Source organism: Telopea speciosissima, chromosome 2 (genome assembly GCF_018873765.1).
Source record: "Telopea speciosissima isolate NSW1024214 ecotype Mountain lineage chromosome 2, Tspe_v1, whole genome shotgun sequence".
In the NCBI taxonomy this organism is placed as follows: domain Eukaryota; kingdom Viridiplantae; phylum Streptophyta; class Magnoliopsida; order Proteales; family Proteaceae; genus Telopea; species Telopea speciosissima.
Window position 1 is genome coordinate 58,069,132 of NC_057917.1, and position 20,950 is coordinate 58,090,081.

At 39.3% G+C, this 20,950-nt stretch overlaps 1 protein-coding gene across 1 annotated transcript; it reads left to right on the forward strand.

Moving 5' to 3' along the window:
- Window positions 1-9,289: 9,289 nt before the first annotated feature.
- On the forward strand, window positions 9,290-20,695 carry LOC122650602 (putative 1-phosphatidylinositol-3-phosphate 5-kinase FAB1C). Its single transcript, XM_043844002.1, has 11 exons — window positions 9,290-10,532; window positions 10,738-11,502; window positions 11,615-11,768; window positions 11,863-12,207; window positions 16,166-17,011; window positions 17,100-17,428; window positions 17,547-17,673; window positions 17,967-18,131; window positions 18,270-19,808; window positions 19,896-20,162; window positions 20,281-20,695. Exons 1-11 carry the CDS (start codon window positions 9,985-9,987, stop codon window positions 20,524-20,526), a joined length of 5,331 nt encoding a protein of 1,776 aa, XP_043699937.1. The 5' UTR covers window positions 9,290-9,984; the 3' UTR covers window positions 20,527-20,695.
- The last annotated feature ends 255 nt before the right edge of the window (window positions 20,696-20,950 follow it).

Sequence of the window (20,950 nt, forward strand, 5' to 3'; positions counted from 1 at the left end):
TTTATTTAGTTAAATGGAATAGTGATGCAAATTTAGTAGGAAGATCCATGTGATGCAAACTAGCATACAAGAAGTCTCTACTCAATAAATCATATGCCTTATGAGGGTCAATCTTCAGACAATAAAAGGGTAACAATTCTTCTGGTCAAAACTCCGAATTGTCGTAGCACACCTATATATTAACCAAGATGAAAAAACAGATTTGTGATGAGAAACCACACTAACCCCCACTCTTTGAAGGTGATTTGTAAGGATCTTGAAAATGAACATATATAATAAAAGGAAAAAGTTCTCTGTCCGGGAGTGTGGCCTACGCCAGCACTCCCAGGAGTCTATCTTTCTCATTCTCATGTGAAAAGACACTTCTGCCCTTTTGTTTTAAGGAAGAGAAATATAGATACATGGGAGTACTGGCATAGACCACACTCACGTACAGAAAACTGCTTCTCTATAATAAATTACAAAGAATAATAGGCCGGAAACTTCCAAACTCCGAAGACATGGGACTTTTTGGAATGAAACAAATAAATGTTGAGTTGATTGATCAGGGGCATGTAATCTCTTTACCAATCAACTCCCAGTTGAAATTGAAGAAAAAAACATTAAAAGTATCTAGACCAGGGGCTTTGCTATCATTGAAAGCAAAGACATCAGATTTCATCTCCTCCTTTGACTCCTCAGCAACCAATCCTCTCTGCAGCTCCGATGTAAGAGTTGAATCCATGTCCATGCTTGGCCAGTGAAAGGAGTTCTATCTAGAACCAACCCTCAAGAGCTTCTAGAAAAAACATACAACCTCTTCTTTTATCTATAGGGGGTTTTCCACAATGGAACAATCTTCCTTTTGAAATGCAAGAATTTGATTGATATTTTGCCTATTCTTCATAGATTTATGGGAATTTCCATTATTGTCATCACCTAGTTGCAACCTATTAACTCTAGCCTTTTTTAAGAGAAAAAACTTTTCCACCCTTAGAACTTGAAAACAACTTAACTTTTGCATCTTTTTCCTACCCTACAAGGCCTTTATTTAAGGGATCAAAGCCCAAAGATCTCTGAAAATCATGGAGACAAGTTTCAGCACCCTTCACTACTTCAAAAAGCAACCCTCAATACTTCTAAGTCCAAAGATGAGCCTTAATATTCTTAAGTTTAGCTGTGAGGCGGGCAAGATTAAGGGGTGTCAAAATCAAATCAAGTCAAAACAGTGAAACTGTTTAATAAATAGTTCGGGTATGATTTTAAAATTGAGATCGTTTAGTTAAACGAGTTGAATCGAACAAACCATTTAACCGAATAAACCACTTAACACTCTTAAATATACATAAATGTGCCAAAATTAAACAGAAACCGTTTGTCGAATTGAATCGTTTAAAACAAAAAACATTTAATAAATGGTTCGATTATGATTTTAAATTTGAGATCGTTTAATTATATGATTTGAATCAAAATGAACCATTTAATTGAAACCGGACCATTTAACACTCTTTGGCAAGATGGGCCCTAATTAATATTCTTATTACATTCTTTGTTTGGACGTAAAAACCTTCCGAATAGGAGAAGAATAAAACGCACAAAGTGAATGTTGAGAGTGAGAGTGCTGCAAAGGCAAAGTGAGGCAGGGACTCTTCTAGTTTTTTTCACAAGCCTTTAGGATGGTTTCCCTTATGCCCCTCTTCTAATCCGTGGGATTGGCTTGCGTTGTAAAGTGCCCATCTTCAGTTCTCCTTTCTAGTCCATGAGGAATATCTTTCTTCTGACGGTTGTCTTACACTTTTTCTTTTTTAACACCCCTTTTGGCTCCCACCTCTGATTTCCTGGATTGCTTTTGACCTTTTTACTCTATTTCCACTTTTGTTTTCTTTGGCTCTCTCTTTTGGTCTTACGTCTCACTATGTCGTCTCCTGGTAAGAAACCGGGTCCCAAGAATTTGTCTTCCTCTCCTTCAAGGATCAAGTCCAAGCACAAGCTCAAGTCCTGTAAGGTCGAAGACGTCAATGTTCGTCGCCAAGCACCTGAAACTACAACGAAGACTCTCACCATTACCAAGAATGACTCATCTGCCAAGCCCAAGCCACCGATAGATTTATTGGCCCCTATTTTCGGTGCTGTATTGGGGAACTACTCTCCATCTGAAGAGCTTTTGGGGAATTTTCTTGTTTCTCATTGGGGTAAGTTGGGAGCGAAGTCAGTGTGGACTTCCACACCCAATTTGAGCACTTCCCGATCTGGGTTCAGGTTCTGAATGTCCCTTCTGGCTGTTTCACTAAGGACCTTTTATATGGAGCCATTACAGCCTTGGGTACCCCCCTGGATATTGATCTTGATTGGACGGGTAATCGATTGCCTCCTTGCTTGGCGAGAGTTAAAGCTTCCTTCCCTAAACGTCAAGTTGTTCAATCGGATCTCACCGTTTATAATGAGTTGGGCCATGGAGTCTCGGTGTCTGTTCAGTTTGAAACTTCCCTGTTGTGCTCATGGTGTGGGCGTTTAACTCATCGGTCTTGTGATTGTTATGGCTGGAAGGCATCCCAACATTCAACACCCTCCAAGGAAGATCGTTGTATTCTCGAGCTGTTCCCCAAGAACCGTGCAGCGCAAATTCCTTCTATTTGTGTTCCCCCACTTACTGTCAAGGCCAGGCCTCCAACGCCACCACCGAAAGACCGTGCTCGACCTTCGACCTCTACCTTGTTGGGTGCAGGCCCAGGTGGCCTTGTGGTGTCTAAACCCTCTCCCTCCCCACCTCTTACTCCCTGTTCTGTTATGGCTTTTTCTTCTTCAGTGGAGAAGGAGAATGAACTTTTCTCCCACCTCACCCCACTTACCTGTCCTTTACCTTCCCTTGTTCCCACGTCATCGGAATTCTCATCCCTTGCCACACCCTTGTCCATTTGGCACCAAGAGGCTAGCCACTTGGACGGCATGGATCCCACATCTCTTGCGTCCTTCTTTTGCTGATGATGAGCCGCCACCTTTGTCGTCCTTCTTGGCGGAATTGCCTGGCAATCATTCGATCCATATTAACTCTAGCCCGGACCATATTTATCACCCTAACCCTGGTTCTACTGTACTGCCTGGTGTTGCACCGATTGGTCCCCCCTGTTCTGTTCGATTCACCTCAACCCCATCCCCAAACATTTTCACCGCTTCCTCAGGCATTTTACCTAACCCTACCTTGCTTTCCACTCCTCTTCCTCACCCCACTTTGCTTTCCAATCCTTTTTCCTTCACTGATCTTCTCTACCATACTCACGACCATCTAAGGACCTATTCTAATCCTTTGCTTCAGGCTTCTGGTTCTGCTACTGATGCAGGCTGCTCTGTTCCTGGTTCTGCTCCCCCTACCCAAAGCCAGCGTCCGATTTTAGTTAAGATCCTTCGATGTTGCAAGTCTTGCTCCAGGAAGTATAAGGCTGCAAAGTCTCTTAAGATTCCACAGCTTTCCAAGCCTTCCAAGCGACCAACTGTTGCTCTTCCTCTTGAGACCAATTCAAGCAAGGACAAGGAATCTGGTCAGATTTCCTCATCTGTTAGTATGTCTAGTTCCACCTCTTCAACTGCCGCTGGGTCCAGCCATGGTAAAATGTCAAGAGCAAAATACAAGGGGAAGCGATCGGTTCACCCCAAGAGGTCTAAGGCTAAACGAAAACGCCAGGATACACATGAAGAATTCCTTGGCTCTGAGGATCAGGCAGAATTAAACATTATATACAGAATTTCTCCTCAGATATTGTTAAGCTTGTTGATTCCCCCGCTGAATTATCTTCCAAGTTGAGGACTTGGCTTTATGAATTGAAAACGTTTAAGGAATGTCATTTCTCATCCCAGAAGAAAAGATCAATTCAAATTTCTAAAGCTGTTGATGGGCACCGCACAATGTCAAGCCATACCCATGGAGATCCAACCCAACTATCTACGTCGGTATTAATCTTTAACCATCATAGAGCTCTCTGCTCTTTTTTAACGGTCTTTACTGCATTACTATTTTGCTGCTATTTGTCTATTTCTTTCTTGAATGCCAAGGCTGTTTCTCGGCAAAGGTTATCATGAAAATTTATAGTTGGAAAGTTAGAGGACTTAAGTCTAAGAAAACCTGCTCTGCCTTGAAGCATTTATTTTTCAAACATCATCCAGATATTTTATTCCTTTGTGAGACTAGGCTGCAACCCTTGATGTTACTTTTCAAAGGTATTAAGATTTCTAGACGTTCCCCAGAAATTACTCATCTTTTCTTTGTCGATGATACATTTTTATTTTGTCGTGCAACCCTTGAAGACGTTGACACCATTAAAGCCATCCTCAATCTTTTTGAATCGCTTTCTAGACAACAATTGAACCTCTCTAAAAGTGGGATCTTTTTCAGCCCTAATAACCCCCTAGCCTGCAACACGAAATTTGCAAACTCATTGGCATTAATGACATGAGTACTGAGTCCAAGTACTTGGGCACCCCTCTATTCCCCGGTCGATCCAAAACCAAATGCTTGTTACCTATCCTTAACCGGGTACGGAGTCGGCTAGCCGACTGGAAATGTAATCTGCTTTCACAAGCTGGTCGACTTACCCTCATTAAATCTGTCCTCCATTCCATCTCTACTTACCCTATGTCTTGTTTTCTATTTCCTAAATCCATCTGCACGAAACTTGATTCCATTAGCCTGTCTTTTTGGAATGGTGAAAAAAATCCCCACCTTTGATCCCTTGGAGTTCTATTTGTCAACATACTAAGTTTGGGGGTTTGGGGATCCGGTCACATTGGGACCATAATCGAGCACTGATTCTTAAGTTAACCTGGCGGTTGATTAAGGAGCCTAAGTCTCTGTGGGCATTCTTGCTTAAGAGTAAATATTTCCCACACTCATCTCTTCTTAATCCACTTTCGAAGTTCAAATCTGGTTCTTGGACTTAGAATAGTATCTGTGCTGTGCTCCCATGTTTCCGCAAAATGGTCCGCTAGCATATGGGGGACGGCTCAGGTATCCATATTTGGAATGATCCTTGGATTCCCTCATCGTCGTTTACAACTCTCAACCAGTTAACGTAGTGTCATCCATTCTATCTGCCTGTGTCAGATTTGTTGATCAATAGGTCTTGGAATACACCTCTATTAAATTCCCTCTTTCCACAGGATATCAGAAATGCAATCCTATCCATCCCACTTCCAAAATTCCCACATGCGGACCATATTTTCTCTCCCCTTTCCAAATCTGGGAACTTAACAACAAAGCGAGTAGCATTAACCCTTTCTTCGCAATCCCTTCCTTTGGGTTGGGCTGCACCTCCTATTTGGAGTAAGATTTGGAAATTAAAGGTTCCACCAAAATTCAGACTATTCTTATGGAAATTTCTTCATTTGGGAATTGCTACTAAATCTAAGTTTCCTAGGAAGGATCCTAGTTTCTACCAATGCCCATTTTGCTTTGATGAAAAAGAGTCTATTTGGCATCTCGTTTCCTGCAAATTTACAAAGCATATATGGGCAGCTGGTCCACTAGGATTTCGGATTGAAAATTTGACTGTTGCTACACTGGTGGAAGCTTTTTCCACCTTTCTTGACCTGATTGATCGTAGGGAGCAATACAAGGTGTTGAGTATCGTTGGTATAACTCTATATTTCATCTGGACCCATAGGAACCAGGTTATTTTTCAACAAAAATCCGGCAATCCAATGGCCATAATGCTTAATGTCCAACGATGGATATTTGAACTACAACTTGTGCAACCGATTGACATAACACCTAATCAGTTTCCAACTTCCCCTACTAGCCTCACCCCGGACATATTCTCTTTGTCATATTTTATGGCACTAGGATCACCCGATAATTGTGTTGTGCTATCCGATGGGAGTTTTTGTAACACTTCCTCCTCTGGTGGGTGGGGTTATTTAATTTTTTATAACCATGAACTTTTTGCTTTGGCTATGGATTATGGATGTGTAGGGTCAGCCTAAGAAGCGGAACTTCGAGGATTCCAAGCAGGGCTCGAAAAGTCACTTTCATTGGACAGTCAACAAGTAACTCTGTGGACCGACTCACAACAGATTTGCAATTGGCTGACCGACCCAGAAGGATTTTCCTGGCCTTGGGAATTATTTGCTTTACTTTTTGACATTTCCCATACCCTTTCTTCCCGGTCTGTACAAATTATTAAGAAACCTAGAGCTTACTTCAGCCCTGTGGATTTACTAGCAAAGTATGCTAGAACAAACAAGTGCTCTACTGACTGTTTGCAAACTATTGTGCAAATTATATCTAATCAGTAAATTATACTTTTCCACCAATAAAAAAAAAAATGGCAAAGTGAGGCAATTGGTGCAATTTCGACCAAGGTTTAAAAGCTCATAATCAAGATCTAGTTTGTCATCTTTCAGGCATCTAGGGTTTTTCGGTATAGAGTTAGCCCAATTCGGATTGATAGGAATCGAGATCAGTCTCAATTGATCCGATCCATTTTTTTTAGATCCTATTTCCGACATGAATCTTGTTTGTTTGTTTTTTTTTTTTTTTTTTTTTTTTTTTTCGGGGTGGTAAGGAGATGTCTCGTTTAACTAGTAGGATGATGATAGTTTGTGTTTGGATGGGATGATATTGATATTTTTGAATTATGAGGAGATTCTAAAATCTATATTCTTGTAAAATTATTATAATCTGAGATTTGATCTTCATATACTATAATTCTCAATATCACCCATTATTTGGTTCAAGAACTAGAATGATCTTAATGCTATATTCTAGGATCAAAGGTGTAGTAGAATCAATCAAAACTTGACTTTGATCACCAATTAATTTTGGCCCAAAATTCAGAATTAATATCACATCCAAATGTGGCGTAGGTTAATTATTTTCCATTTCGACACAAGTTTTGTCCGACTGGTCCATTTTTGTCAATAATTTGGATGCAATTGGATTGGATTTGAAACAAATATGCAATTGGATTGGCTTTGAAACAAGTACGAAAATTAGGACATCCACATTCCGTTAAATCCCCCTCCCCCTATGATATGCAATTAGGGACTCTAAACTCTTAAAAGAGTTTTTTTTTTTTTTTCCAGTGGGGGTAATAAAATTCTTTTAGAGTTAATAACTGAATATTTGGATACAAATATGGTTATATCCATTTAATGGCTAATCACGCTGTCCATATATATTATTTTTAGTATTAAATCTTGAATGAGTTAATGTATTGAATGGATCAACCCGAAACTTTAAGGCATTAGGTGAAGAGAATTCCTTAAACAACCTGATGTGGGATTATAATTCTATAACTCACAACACCCCCTCACATTTAAGTGGAATGAGACATTGCCTTACATGTGAAAAAATAATGCAAGGGAAAGAACCAAGGAACCATGGGCTCTGATACCGGGTTGGAGGATCTAACCCAAAACCCTAGAGACATCCTCAAGTATATAAAAGAACTAAGGACCTAATATACCAATGTGAGACTATTATTCTATAACTTGCACCATAATCAAGTTATGATTTATGATTTCAAGGATTGGATGGCTTACCTGAAAAAATACATGTCCAATGTGATTCACATACACAACATATATAACTTATAAGGTACTGTTTTTTGTATGGAGCAAAGGATGTGCGTGCTAGCACCTCCTGCTCTCTGACTCCCTCCTCCCCACATGAAATGATCTATTTGCCTAGGAGAGATCGAGAGACAGAGAGCGAGAGGTGCTAGATTACCCTCTGCTCCACAAAGAACACTTGCTCAACTCTTGCTCAATGTATAATCAAGCTGATCTTAATCTGATTAAATATATCATAATCCATATTCATACTATCATTAACTGGGCATGAATAAAATTCACCAAAAAAAAAAATATATTGGACATCTATAAATGATTGTTCTAATTAGATCAGATATTGTCCTATCCAAATTTTCTTGATCAGGCGCCATTATGAATTGGATTTGCATTAAAATATGGCATATTGACGGACCTATTTGCAAGCAAAGGTTTTTTCAGCATTTACATAATCCAGTATTGTGTTAATTAAAGTTAATTATAATTTCTACAAAAAAAAAAAAAAAAAAGGGATTAATTATAAGGGAAAAAGTATGTTACTTTAGTCGCATGGCTCATTTGCCCAGACATAAAAGTGTGTGAAAGTATCACCCTACCCCATTAAATAAAAATTAATATCTATGTTGATGCTTTTGCGTGTGCTCTCTCATTGGCCCTCACACTAATGCAAATACTTCACAACCAGACAACATTCTCTTGCCCTAATTATAATTAGGGAGAGGATTCACCACGATGCCAACATATGGGTACCAAAGACAACACATAAAAATGATATCAACCACATAAGATCTATATGATCAAATATAAAAGAAAAAAAACTTATGTAAGAAGGTGATGATCGATACAAAAATTTTCCCTTATAATTATCCATATGGATGATGAATGATGATGAAATTAATAGGGGACGGCCCCTGTAAATCCTTAATCCTTTGGCTACAAAAAGGGGGAGAGGTGACACAACTCTTTATCATAATTGGTGGTTTGCTTTTAAAATATGAGAAAAATCCAAGAAGATGAAGTCACAAACAAGGTGGATAAAATGCTAAAGGGGATAGATTTCAACGAAAAATCCACTCTTTCGGCACGCCACATTGGTCAGATGTAGCCCTTTGCCAAACAATTCCAAACCAATCTTTTCTTTCTCTCTCTCTCTCTCTCTCAAAAGTCTCACCCTGATTATTCCTTCGGCCTTCCTCCGTGATACTTTACCCTGCTGCTGACTGATTGCTGAGACGGATATTGAAAAAGAGATTAGATTAAATTAAATTAATTAAATTAAAACTAAGTCATTAAACAACTAAGAGGATTAAAATACAACAAGGGGGAGTTAAATACTTGTATTTAAAATACATTATAAATATGGGTAATGTGTGAAGAGAGCTGTTTTTTCTTAAATGTGAATTTTTTTAAATATTTTTGAGAGGGGAATGAAAACTTCGCCGGGAAAGATGGGAGAAAAGCAGTGGGTAGTGCCGTTCGAGATGCGAATGGATACCGGGAGAGACAGATCCTTCTCCGTACTTCTTCTTCTTCTGCTATTGCTTCTCATACTCCCCGTTATTTAGCAGATTACCTACTTCAGATGAGTTCTTCTTCTTTGAATTTTTGGTCTGTTTTGTTTTGAGGATTCTTTTAAAAAGTGGCGCAATTTTTCTGTGAAGAACTGAAACGGGTATTTATGGTTCTGGAATTTCTGGTGTGATTTGGGCTGCTTCACAACTGTTGATCTAAGTAATTAGGCGGTTTCTCTTTCCGAATTGGGTTTTGTTTACTTGATGCTTGAATCGTTCATCGAATGCATTCTTGACAATTCAGGGATCGATTAGCAGGTCTTATATAGGATTTTTTTGCCATTTCTATTGTTGTGGTAGGTGAATTAGGGAACCTGTTTGCTCCCAGCTGTTTTTGAAACTGAAAGTGGTGTTTTTGTCAACCAATCTACTATTTGTTTTGATGTAAATTGTATATGTTTCATGCTTTCTTTTGTTGCTTGATCCCTGAGATTTTTTTTTTTTCTGATTCTCTATAGGGGTGTATGCTTGTTTTACTTGTTATATTTGGAGATACACTGGATTGCTTATGACTTTCTTCAGTCTCCAGTAAGGGATATAGGTGGTTCTTCCATTGGTTTTTTGTTTTTTGGAAGGTTACAATCCAAACCTCTTAACTTTGTCCTTTGCCAAATTCCTTGAAAGCTTACTCACCGTTTTTATCGTGGGTTTGATAGTTTTCAACACATTTTGGTTGGGTGAAAAAAAAAAACTAATTTTTTTTCAAAGAAAATTCATAGATTTGCTATCAATTCTATAATTTTCATTTTGTTAAATTTTTTACCTTTTTGAGAATAAGGAATATAATAGTTCTTAGAAGAAGAAGAAGAGACGTTTGTAACGGGTTTTGATTGCTGGAGAGACTTATTGTTATGCCTGGAAGCAATTGCCCTCTATGGGAGATCTGATAGACAAAGCTAGATCTTGGATCCCTTGGGGAGGAATTGACTTATCCAGTATGTCCGGGGAAGTCTGGATGCCTGACAACAGTTGCAGGATGTGTTGTAATTGTGAAATACGCTTAACAGAGTTCAGCCTTCACTATCATTGTCAAAGCTGTGGTCGTGTGTTGTGCGGGAAATGTGTGCAGGCAGTTGGTGCTTCTGTTGTATCAGATGGTTGGGAAAATACCACCAAGGCTGAGAGACTAATCAAATGTTGCAACTTCTGCTTTGAGGTTAACATTGGGCATGAAGCTGGGGGACAGTACAATGATAAAATTGATCATTCATCTATTCAGTGGAGTCCTGAACAGGCAGTTTCTTGTTTAAGTAGTGATATTTTAAATGATGAAAATAATAGCAAAACGTTTCAGAGTGATCATCTCACACACTTTCTTGAAGCAGAAAGTCATGGTTCTTCTCCCCATGCAGTTGCTGGCTACAGTATGGGTTCATCCATTAGTTACCTATCTCCAATGTCTATTCGTTGCTCTTCTAGCAGGTGTGTTCGTACGTTTTTTAGTTTATTTTATTTTTGTTTTTATATATGTCCAGTAGAGCAAGCAAAAGATGAATTTTTCTTTAGTCTGTAACTTGTGCCATAGGTGGCTTTTGAGTTCTTTTTCTAATACACTTTGTCCAACAAATTTGCTTCTTTTCATTGATGCATCATGAATGTTTAATATCACCATTTCATTTGAATGTAGGAGTGATGAGGAAGATGGAGAGGAGACTGGGAGGCATTTTTTTAGTCCATCAAGTGAATACTTCCAAGATGCTTCTGATATAGATAGTGTTAGTGCTAGATATGAGTTTTACAGTGTCACATCAGGAGGTTCAAGTCCTATGGGAAGCCCTTATAGAATGACTCGCACTCCTAGGGCAAGCTATTTTAAACAGCAGGCGCAGATGGGAAGCCCAGCGAACCAGAATGATGCTTCCCTTAATCAAGAGACTATGGCCAGTTTAAGAAGGCCAGAGACAGAATGCAAGGTTCTAGAAACCACCGATTATTGCTCCGATGATGAAGAGGTACAGCAGCCATTAGATATTGAAAACAATGATCTGATTTGGTCTCCTCCACCGGCTGATGATGAAGAGGATGAGTCAGAGAACAATTACTTTGCATATTATGTTGAGGATGATGATGTTGGAGCAACAGATGATATGTTCTCATCTAGTAGTCTTAACAGCGATATGTTCCCAGTTGGACAGAAGCTGAATGATGGAAGGAAGGAACCTCTTAGAGCTGTGATACATGGGCATTTTAGAGCTCTTGTATCACAATTGTTACAAGGTGAAGGCATCTTTATAGGAAATGACAATGGTGGGGAAGATTGGCTGGACATAGTTACATCAGTTGCATGGCAAGCTGCTAATTTTGTGAAACCAGATACAAGCAGGGGAGGCAGTATGGATCCCGGTGATTATGTAAAGGTTAAGTGTATACTGTCAGGAACTCCAAGTGAAAGGTATGACTTTTAACAAGCTAAGGTTGATTTTGGATACTTGACATCTTTTCCTTTTTCCTGTATATTTATTGAAACTAACACTTTCATATATTCTCTTTTCTCTTCATCATAGCACCCTTATTAAGGGAGTGGTTTGTACAAAAAATATAAAACACAAACGCATGACATCACAATACAGAAACCCTACGTTGCTTCTCTTGGCTGGAGCATTAGAGTACCAAAGAGTTTCAAATCAATTGGCATCTTTTGATACCTTACTCCAACAGGTTTCTCCAGTCTTTATACGTCATTATTTCCTTTCCGTTGTTGTTAGATAAGTCAATAACATTGAGGCTTTTGGCTCTTTTTGTTTTGTGGTAGGAAATCGATCATCTCAAGATGGTTGTTTCAAAGATAGAGACCCATCACCCTAATGTTCTACTGGTAGAGAAAAGCGTATCTTCATATGCTCAGGAATATCTTCTGGAGAAGGAAATTTCCTTAGTATTGAATGTAAAGAGACCATTATTGGAGCGCATAGCTAGGTGTACTGGTGCTCTTATTGTTCCATCAATTGATAATCTTCCCAAAGCACGATTAGGACACTGTGAAAATTTTCGATTGGAGAGAGTTTCTGAAGAATGTACTTCTTCAAGTCAGCCTAATAAGAAATCGTCTAAGACCTTGATGTTTTTTGAAGGTTGTCCAAGGCGCTTGGGTTGCACGGTAATGTTTACATAGCATCCTTTTATGATATTTGTCATTATTAAGATATGTGATTCAACATAAGATTTTTGTATGATCAATTCAAATTTCCGGGTTGTATGATTTGCTCCCTTCCACATAGATGGTTTCTTATGATTCTATGTCATGTCTAGTTTGTTTTGGGATCCTCTTCCAGATTTGGATAAGGGATTATTAATGGAGACTGGTTTAACTTGATAATAAGTTTTGGAATCAATCCAAGATAACAGGATCTCAGCACCCAAAAGTGATCAGATTTAAATGAAACTTCAGATTTGAATAAGAGATGATGTACAACAGGGAATATCTTCAACTAAACTTCAAATAAATGATTGAACAACTTCAAAACTTATCGATATTTGCATGGATAGAATAGAGTACATAAGATAAAAATAGAAAGATATGGCTTGAAGAGTCTCACCCCAAGCCTAGGCTAGTATCTCACCAACCACCCTAGCAATCTAGGATCTCACTGGGAACAACTTCTCATTGTAGTCTATCTTTGACAGAACAATGGTAAAAACCAAATTTCATTCAATTTCTTGACTTCTTCAAAATGCTTACATGCACAACCCTTTTATAGAGAGGTTAGGAGGGTTATAGACCTTCACACACAAAGATTCCAGTTCAGATTGAAGGAATGGGCAGTTAAACTTTTCAGTCGTCTGGCCAAGGTGGTATGAGGCCTGGACCATTCTCAACAACATTGGAACAATGGATAAATAGGCACAAAGGAGTGGGGAGGATGGGCTTTCCTTTGATTATGGCATCAGTTGTAATTTTGGATGAAAGTTGGATTTTAATATTTCGTATGCTCTCTCTCTCTCTCTCTCTCTCTCTCTCCCCCCCTGGTGCATCTGTCTAGGTCACTCTTTTGTAGAGTGATATACCAAACTCGATATTGAGCACGAGGATAAAGAATTTCTTTGCATATAGTGCAGTTTCTTATTTCATTCAATACCTTTGATTTGGTTGTCTAGTATCAACTACATGATGGCAGTGAATACCCTTTTCCTTAAGCCTCCTGGCATGTTTTGGTACGTGCACCGACTTTCCTTGTCTACTACCTATCGTGGAGAAAAGGAGATAACAAGCAACAAGTAATTCAAGAATCAATGGTGTGGTTAGGAGGTTGCCAGCCCTCATCTCAAAAGAATTTGAGATAATTTTAGGTTAATAATTATTATCTCTTCATTAGTTTCCATCCTATTAAATAGGATTAGATAGAATACTCCTACTTAGGTAACTTCCTGTAACTTCCCATAACTTCCCAATTGATATAACTACTTACATAATTAAAATAAACATAATTTAGATAAATACTATTACATCTTAGCCTCCTATGTCCTCCTGGAACCCACGCAACGCTCGTGTGCTGATGCCATATAACTTAAGCCCGTAATAGTTCCTCCCTGCTAGACTTTGTTCTTGTCCTCAAGACCACTTGTTGGAAAGTGACTATTCAGAGTATCCAAATCCTCCCCTTCTTCCTCTTCACAACCCTCGATCAAGAATAATTTCTTGCATCGATGTCCCGGCACAAACTGATCGTTACAGTTGTAACAAAGTCCTTTAGCCCGCCTTTCTTGTATCTCCGATGACGTGATTCGACGAACGGGAAGAGGTTCTTCATCAGGTGGAATGCTCTTTCTCGCCAGTGATTGGTCACGGGCCTCGTATAGTCGAGCCAATCCAATAGTTGTAGATAAGGTTGTGGGGCAACTAGCTAGGACGTCGGACTTGTCTTGGTCGTTTAGTCCACTTATAAAAAACCTCACTTGCTGGTGTGGTGGAAGAGGCCCCACCTTGGAGAGGAGCTTTTCAACCGGGATTGATAGTCTCGTACAGTACCAAGTTGCAGCAACTTGGCAAGCTCCCCAAAGAAATCTTGAAAGGGGGTCGGTCCAAAGCGAGAATGCAACTCATCGCAAAAGGTGTGCCAGTCTAGTGTTCCTTGATCTTGCTTAAAGATTTGGAACCACATCTGCGCGTCTCCTTCCAAGTGGAAAGAAGCCAGATCCACTATTTCCTCAATCGGTGTTTGGTGAAACTTGAAAAACTGTTCAGCCCAATAGGGCCAGCTGGCAGTATCTTCTTCTCCATTGTAACACGGAAAATTCAGCTTCACCAACTTGGGGGTGAATGTATGTTGTGAAGTGGTAGAGTGCTGAATTGGGTTGTTGTCCAGAGGTCAAATACCTTGCGGCTGTGTCGAAGCTCTGGAGCTCTCACTGACTTCATTCTGACTGAGAGGGGATTACGTGCTATATCTTTCAAAGATCTCATTGAGCTTGGAAAGGATCTGCTTCTGCTCAAGAAGGATTTTCTTCTGCCCTTCATTAAGCGAATTCATGTCATCTTCAAGCCTCTCTACCCGCTAGTCCATATCCCTGCTCTGATACCAGGCTGGTACGTGCACCGATTTCCTCGTCTACTACCTATCGTGGAGAAAAGGAGATAACAAGCAGCAAGTAATTCAAGAATCAATGGAGTGGTTAGGAGGTCGCCAGCCCTCGTCTCAAAAGAGTTGAGATAATTTTTGGTTAGTAATTCTTATCTCTTCATTAGTTTCCATCCTATTAAATAGGATTAGATAGAGATAGAAGTTACACTGTAACCAACCTTCCACTTTCCCTTATACTTCCCAACTCCTAATACTCCTACTTAGGTAACTTCCCAATAGGTATAACTACTTACATAATTAAAACAAACATATTTAATTCAATAAACGTAATTTAGATAAATACTACTGCATCTTAGCCTCCTATGTCCACCTGGAACCCACGCAATACTCTTGTGCCGATGCCATATATCTTAAGCCCGTAACATATTTCCTATGATAAGCCATGTTGCTACTTTCTGCTCTAACTCTTGTTTTTTTTTGGGTAAATTTTTCCATCTATATCTGTGGATGGTGGACCTTGGTGCAACGGTAAGGTTGCTCCATCATGACCAAGTTGTCATGGATTCGATTCTTTGGAAACAGCCTCTCCACGAAGCGTGGGTAAAGCTGTGTACATTATGACCCTCCCCTGACCCTGCAGTGGCAAGAGCCTCCTGCACTGGGTATGCCCTTTTTTCCATCTATATCTATGCCGGTTAGTAGTGGTCTGCTTCTTGTTTGTCAGTTTCTAGTGTTTTGTTGTTGATTTTGAAGGGTCTTCATCTTAGAGATGTCAGTTCCCTATTTAATATTTGTGTGCTAATGTGGTTTTCTATCAAATCCTATTCTTCTGTTCCTCTGCTAATTTGTTTGCCTGCTTTGATGTGTTCTTCTCTGCTTTTCTTTTCCCTTTAGATACTTTGCCTGCACTAGTGTGGTCTCTCCTTATTTTATCACCTTTTGGAGCTTTTCCTAGGTTTCTTGAATGTCATTCACCATTTTGGTCTTCCCTGATATCATCCAGATTAGCAGTGCCAACTATCTTATTTTGACTATTCTTATTTTATTTTTACTATTTTCTTCAATAAAGTTACATTTGTACGGACGTTCATAAATCACTTCTATTTCTTATGTATTGTATGGTGCTAGGTTTCTTTCAACTGGGTTAAGAAACTGCGTAAGCACCTAGTGGAATATGGTGCACCTTTCCTATCCAATTTTAAGAGGAGATCTTTGATGTAGAAGACATTGTGTGGCTATCTTAAGTATACTTTTTTTTACAGTTGATAGTCATATAACTCACTTCTATCTGAACTTTCATATGGACCATTTATTGCTCTTGTGATATTTAAATATAAAATTATACTACTGAATCCATCAGTTCCATTTACTGTTGGCAGGCTGCAATTTCCAAATAAATAACTTAATATATCTTAGCTTACTATATATATATATATATATATTGTTTGTTTGTTTGTTTGTGTCAAGTGTCTGTTTACCGTTTTGTTAGGTAGCGTTATTAAGCATTGATTAACTTATTCTATTGTTTCTCCATAGGTCCTTCTGAGGGGCACATGTCGGGAAGAACTAAAGAAGGTTAAACATGTAGTTCAATATGCAGTATTTGCAGCCTATCATTTGTCTCTGGAGACTTCCTTCCTTGCTGATGAGGGTGCAAGTCTGCCTAAGATGGCACTGAAATCTCCAATTACAATACCAGAGAGGATGACCAGATCCAATCATTCCATTTCAGTAATCTCTGGTTCAACTCTGTCTACTGTTTGCCAGGATCTAACTGATGAATCCCACCGTGTCGGTGCATGTGACCCACTGGGGACATCATCTTATCATCCAACTTCAGATGTCTTTACTCAAAATGAGACACTCACAGGTCTTTTGACACACACAGAAATTGAACCCATATGTCAGCATATTCATACGGGTCATATGTCTGTGTCCTCTCCTGGTGCTATTGACCCTGGGGTTGGTATGATCCTCCAGGATTCACACATTGAGCATTCAGCCCCACTTGTTGCTAAGCAACAACGTACCCAGATGCAATATGATGCCTTAAGGGGCTCTTCTGTGCTTCCTTCTAATATTGGAAGTCATTTTCAACATGAATTACTGGAAGCCTCCATTCAAGAGGACGTGATGATAAGAAATCATAAGCAGCTGGGAGGAGTTCCTGAGCTCATGAACACTGAAGGGGTTGGTTTGAATGAGGTCATGGGAGAATATTTCTCAGTTGCTGACAATCATCAGAGCATATTGGTTTCCTTTTCTAGCCCTTGTGTGCAGAAAGGAACGGTTTGTGAACGATCACAGCTCTTTCGTATCAAGTTCTATGGCAATTTTGATAAACCCCTTGGAAGGTTTCTTCATGATGACTTGTTTGATCAGGTCTGATTCTGTAACTGGGATCTTGCTGAACTTTGTTGTACTCATTTTCAGTATGGAATCTTAGACTCATTGCTTTTGACATTGCCAGGCAACCTTCTGCCGGGCTTGTGAACCTCCAAAAGCTCATGTTCTATGCTATACCCACCAGCTAGGCAGTCTTACAATATATGTTAAGAGTGTTCCCTCTGTGAAGTTATCTGGAGAGCGCGACGGAAAGATCTGGATGTGGCACCGATGCCTCAAGTGTGCACATAAGGATGGTGTTCCACCTGCAACTCGTAGAGTGGTTATGTCAGATGCTGCATGGGGGCTTTCTTTTGGAAAATTTTTGGAGCTTAGCTTTTCAAATCACACGACTGCTAATCGTGTTGCAAGCTGTGGTCATTCTCTTCAGAGGGACTGCCTTCGTTTCTATGGGTATGTGCCGTGAAGTTAGTCTCCCCTAATCTTCTCCATGAAAAAAAAAATATATATATATATATATATAATATAATATAATATAATGTAAACCGTTGATCAGATTCTCTCTTAACAGATCTGGGAGCATGGTTGCATTCTTCCGTTATGCCCCTATTGACATCCTCTCTGTTCATTTACCTCCCTCAGTTTTGGAATTCAATGGGCATGTTCAACAAAGATGGGTCCAAAAAGAATCAGAGGAGGTCTGCAATCTAAACTGCTAGTCCAGTACTACTTTCAAATTATGTTCAATATATAATGACTTCTTTCTCGGCTTCTCACCGTTCTGTTCCATCCACTCTTAGTGGATGTGCTGGGTTTAAACTTGTGGCCACGTGCAGCTTCAATAAGATTTGATCTGAAAGCTTGAGCTTGTTTTGGCATCTTTTATATTAATTTTGCCCCTCCTTTTGTCTTCTTGGTAACTGTTCTATTATCTTTGTAAATTTTCTTATCTCAAGTTGATCTCATGGCGATGACTGTCCCTCTTTTCTAGCTTTCCAAGAAAAAGGACTCGTTGTATACCGAGATATTTGATGTACTCCAAAGCATTGAAAAGAAAAGTACATCTGTTGGGCATGAACCTACAGATATGACTGAATTTCATAATCGTGTTATGGAGCTGAAAGATCTTATGAAAAAGGAGAAAAATGAATACGATGTAAGTATCTGTTAAAGATTTGATCTTAAACACATTTTTTCCATAAAATTTTCCAATTCACTGATGTCTATATCTTTGAAGCCCCTGAATTATTGAAGCATGCCATGCATTAAACTTGTCTCACTTGCATATTGACAGAATTTGTTACAATCATCTAGCATAGAGGATCGCCACCCAGGTCAGACATCAGTTGACATTTTAGAGCTCAACCATTTGAGACGCTGCCTCTTAATTAATTCTTTTGTTTGGGATAGCAAATTATGTTCATTGGACTGTCTTCTTAGAAGAAAGAGTTCAATTTCCAAGTCTCCTTCTACTCATGAGTTAAGACAATGGAGAAATGAACTCGGCTCTGGTCATGAAGAAAATAAGTCAGGGCTAATGGAAGAGCCTAATTTGCAACCCCTGGAGATTGGCTCAAATCAACTGACCAAAATGGACTCATCGACAATCATGTCTGTCAAGGGTGATCATCTTGAAGATCTTGAGATGACCTCTGGCCATCATCATCGGTTGCAGGACATTCAAGTAGATGGAGAGGTTCCAGTTGAGAATACATCCTTGGAGAATCTCCCTTCTACTTCGACTCTTTCTGTTAAAATAGATTCAGCATGGACAGGTACGAGACCACGACCTGTGGATGCTCTGTTTCTTCAAGCATCACAACCAGATGGGAACCACCATGGTTCAGTTGGGCTTATAAGTCAGAGGAATCATCCATCTGTCAGAAGGCTCATGTCTCCTGTGAGAGTATATTCATTCGATTCTGCATTAAGAATCCAGGATAGTATACGGAAAGGACAGTCCTCATCGCATTTATCCTCGCTTAGGTCTTTCCAAGCTTCTGGAGATTACAGGAGTGTGGTTAGAAATCCTGCTGCTAAAATGCGAAGGACCTACTCTCATGTCTCGACAAGAGAGATCAAGAAATTAAATATCATCAATCCCGCCCCTTCTTTCATCTCCTCTGCTGCATTTATGGCTAGTGAAGGAGTTCGATTATTACTTCCACAAACAGGCCAGAATAACATTGTTATTGCTGTTTATGACGAGGAACCCACCAGTGTCATTTCCTATGCTCTTATTTCCAAGGACTATGAGGAATGGATGGCTAAATTGAATGAGCATGAAGGAGGATGGAGTGCAAATGAGAGCAACAAAGAGGATGCCTACTACAATTTATCAGGTTATAATCATGCGTCAGCTTCTACATTTTCAATTTGGCAGTCCCTTGGCCCTGTAGACTCAGATGACATCCTCCAACGAAGTTATGGATCTGATGATGTATCATCGACAATAGGGAGCCTTTTCTCAGATCACAAGAGATCTCCTCATGTCAAGATCTCTTTTGAGGACAAGTCATCTTCCACAGGCAAAACAAAATTCTCAGTTACCTGTTATTTTGCTAAGCAATTTGATACTCTTAGGAAGAAATGCTGTCCTAATGAAGTAGATTTCATACGTTCAATAAGCCGTTGCAGAAGTTGGAGTGCTCAGGGTGGGAAGAGCAATGTGTATTTTGCAAAGTCATTGGATGAGAGGTTTATTATAAAACAAGTCACTAAGACAGAGTTGGATTCTTTTGGGGAGTTTGCACTGGAATATTTCAAATATTTGACAGATTCTCTTACTTCAGGAAGCCCAACTTGCCTGGCTAAAGTCCTTGGTATTTATAAGGTTGAGCCTTGATCTGTGTTGTTGTTTGTGGTTATAGAGATACTCTCTCATTTTTCCGTCTGCTTATATATATATTCTCTTTTCTAGGTCACTGTGAAGAATTCAAAAGGCGGGAAGGAGACAAAAATGGATTTAATGGTGATGGAGAATCTCTTCTTCAGGAGAAGTATCTCAAAGGTCTATGATCTAAAGGGCTCCTCTCGATCTCGCTGCAATCCAGATACAACAGGGGAGAACAATGTGCTATGGGATATGAATCTATTGGAAGCACTGCGCACAAAACCCATATTTCTTGGGAGTAGGGCCAAGAAAGTCCTAGAGAGAGCAGTTTGGAACGATACAGCCTTTCTAGCGGTAATTTTCCACAAGCTCATGATATAGATGTATTATGGATATAATTTGTTTGGTGTTCCCTCAGTCATTCAATATTCTTAATTGCTTTTCTTTATTCTGGTTCTGTTATCTCTCACAGTCAATTGATGTTATGGATTATTCGTTGCTGGTTGGGGTGGATGAGGAGAGGAAGGAACTGGTTTTAGGGATCATTGATTACATAAGGCAATATACATGGGACAAGCATTTGGAGACATGGGTGAAGGCATCAGGTATCCTTGGTGGACCCAAAAATGAATCTCCAACAGTTATCTCTCCCAACCTGTACAAGAAAAGGTTCAGAAAAGCAATGTCGAGTTACTTTCTTACAGTGCCTGACCAATGATCCCCTTAAAAATTATTATTATTATTTTTTTTAACTTTTCAATTATTCCTTATCAATTTTTTTCACAGCAATGAGAGCTGTTCCTAAATAATACAAGTGGATCAGTGTCAATTGTAATTGTTGTAATCTATTACCTTGAATAAAAAGGGTGAGTTTGGGCATTTTATTCTGATTATTTCTTGGTTTGACATGACTAATAAGTACATCTGAAAAATGATTTAAGGGAACGAATCCAACCATAGGATGCATGGAGGTGAAGTTCTCTATGATTGCCAAAGGTATCAATGATCAACATATCATCACTATTTGGTAAACATTTTAAACTTTGAAATGGAAATTTCTACATTTTGTATTAGATGTCAATTCAAAATGGTGGGCGATAGAAGAAAGAGTTCCTTCACACAACGCTGTATAAACTATTTTG

Excerpts from the sequence above, each read along its gene's own strand:
- LOC122650602 (XM_043844002.1), top strand. The coding sequence starts at position 9,985 with ATGGGAGATCTGATAGACAAAGCTAGATCTTGGATCCCTTGGGGAGGA. Across the intron at positions 10,533-10,737 it reads ATTCGTTGCTCTTCTAGCAG|GAGTGATGAGGAAGATGGAG; the intron begins GTGTGTTCGTAC and ends ATTTGAATGTAG. Across the intron at positions 11,769-11,862 it reads TTGATACCTTACTCCAACAG|GAAATCGATCATCTCAAGAT; the intron begins GTTTCTCCAGTC and ends GTTTTGTGGTAG.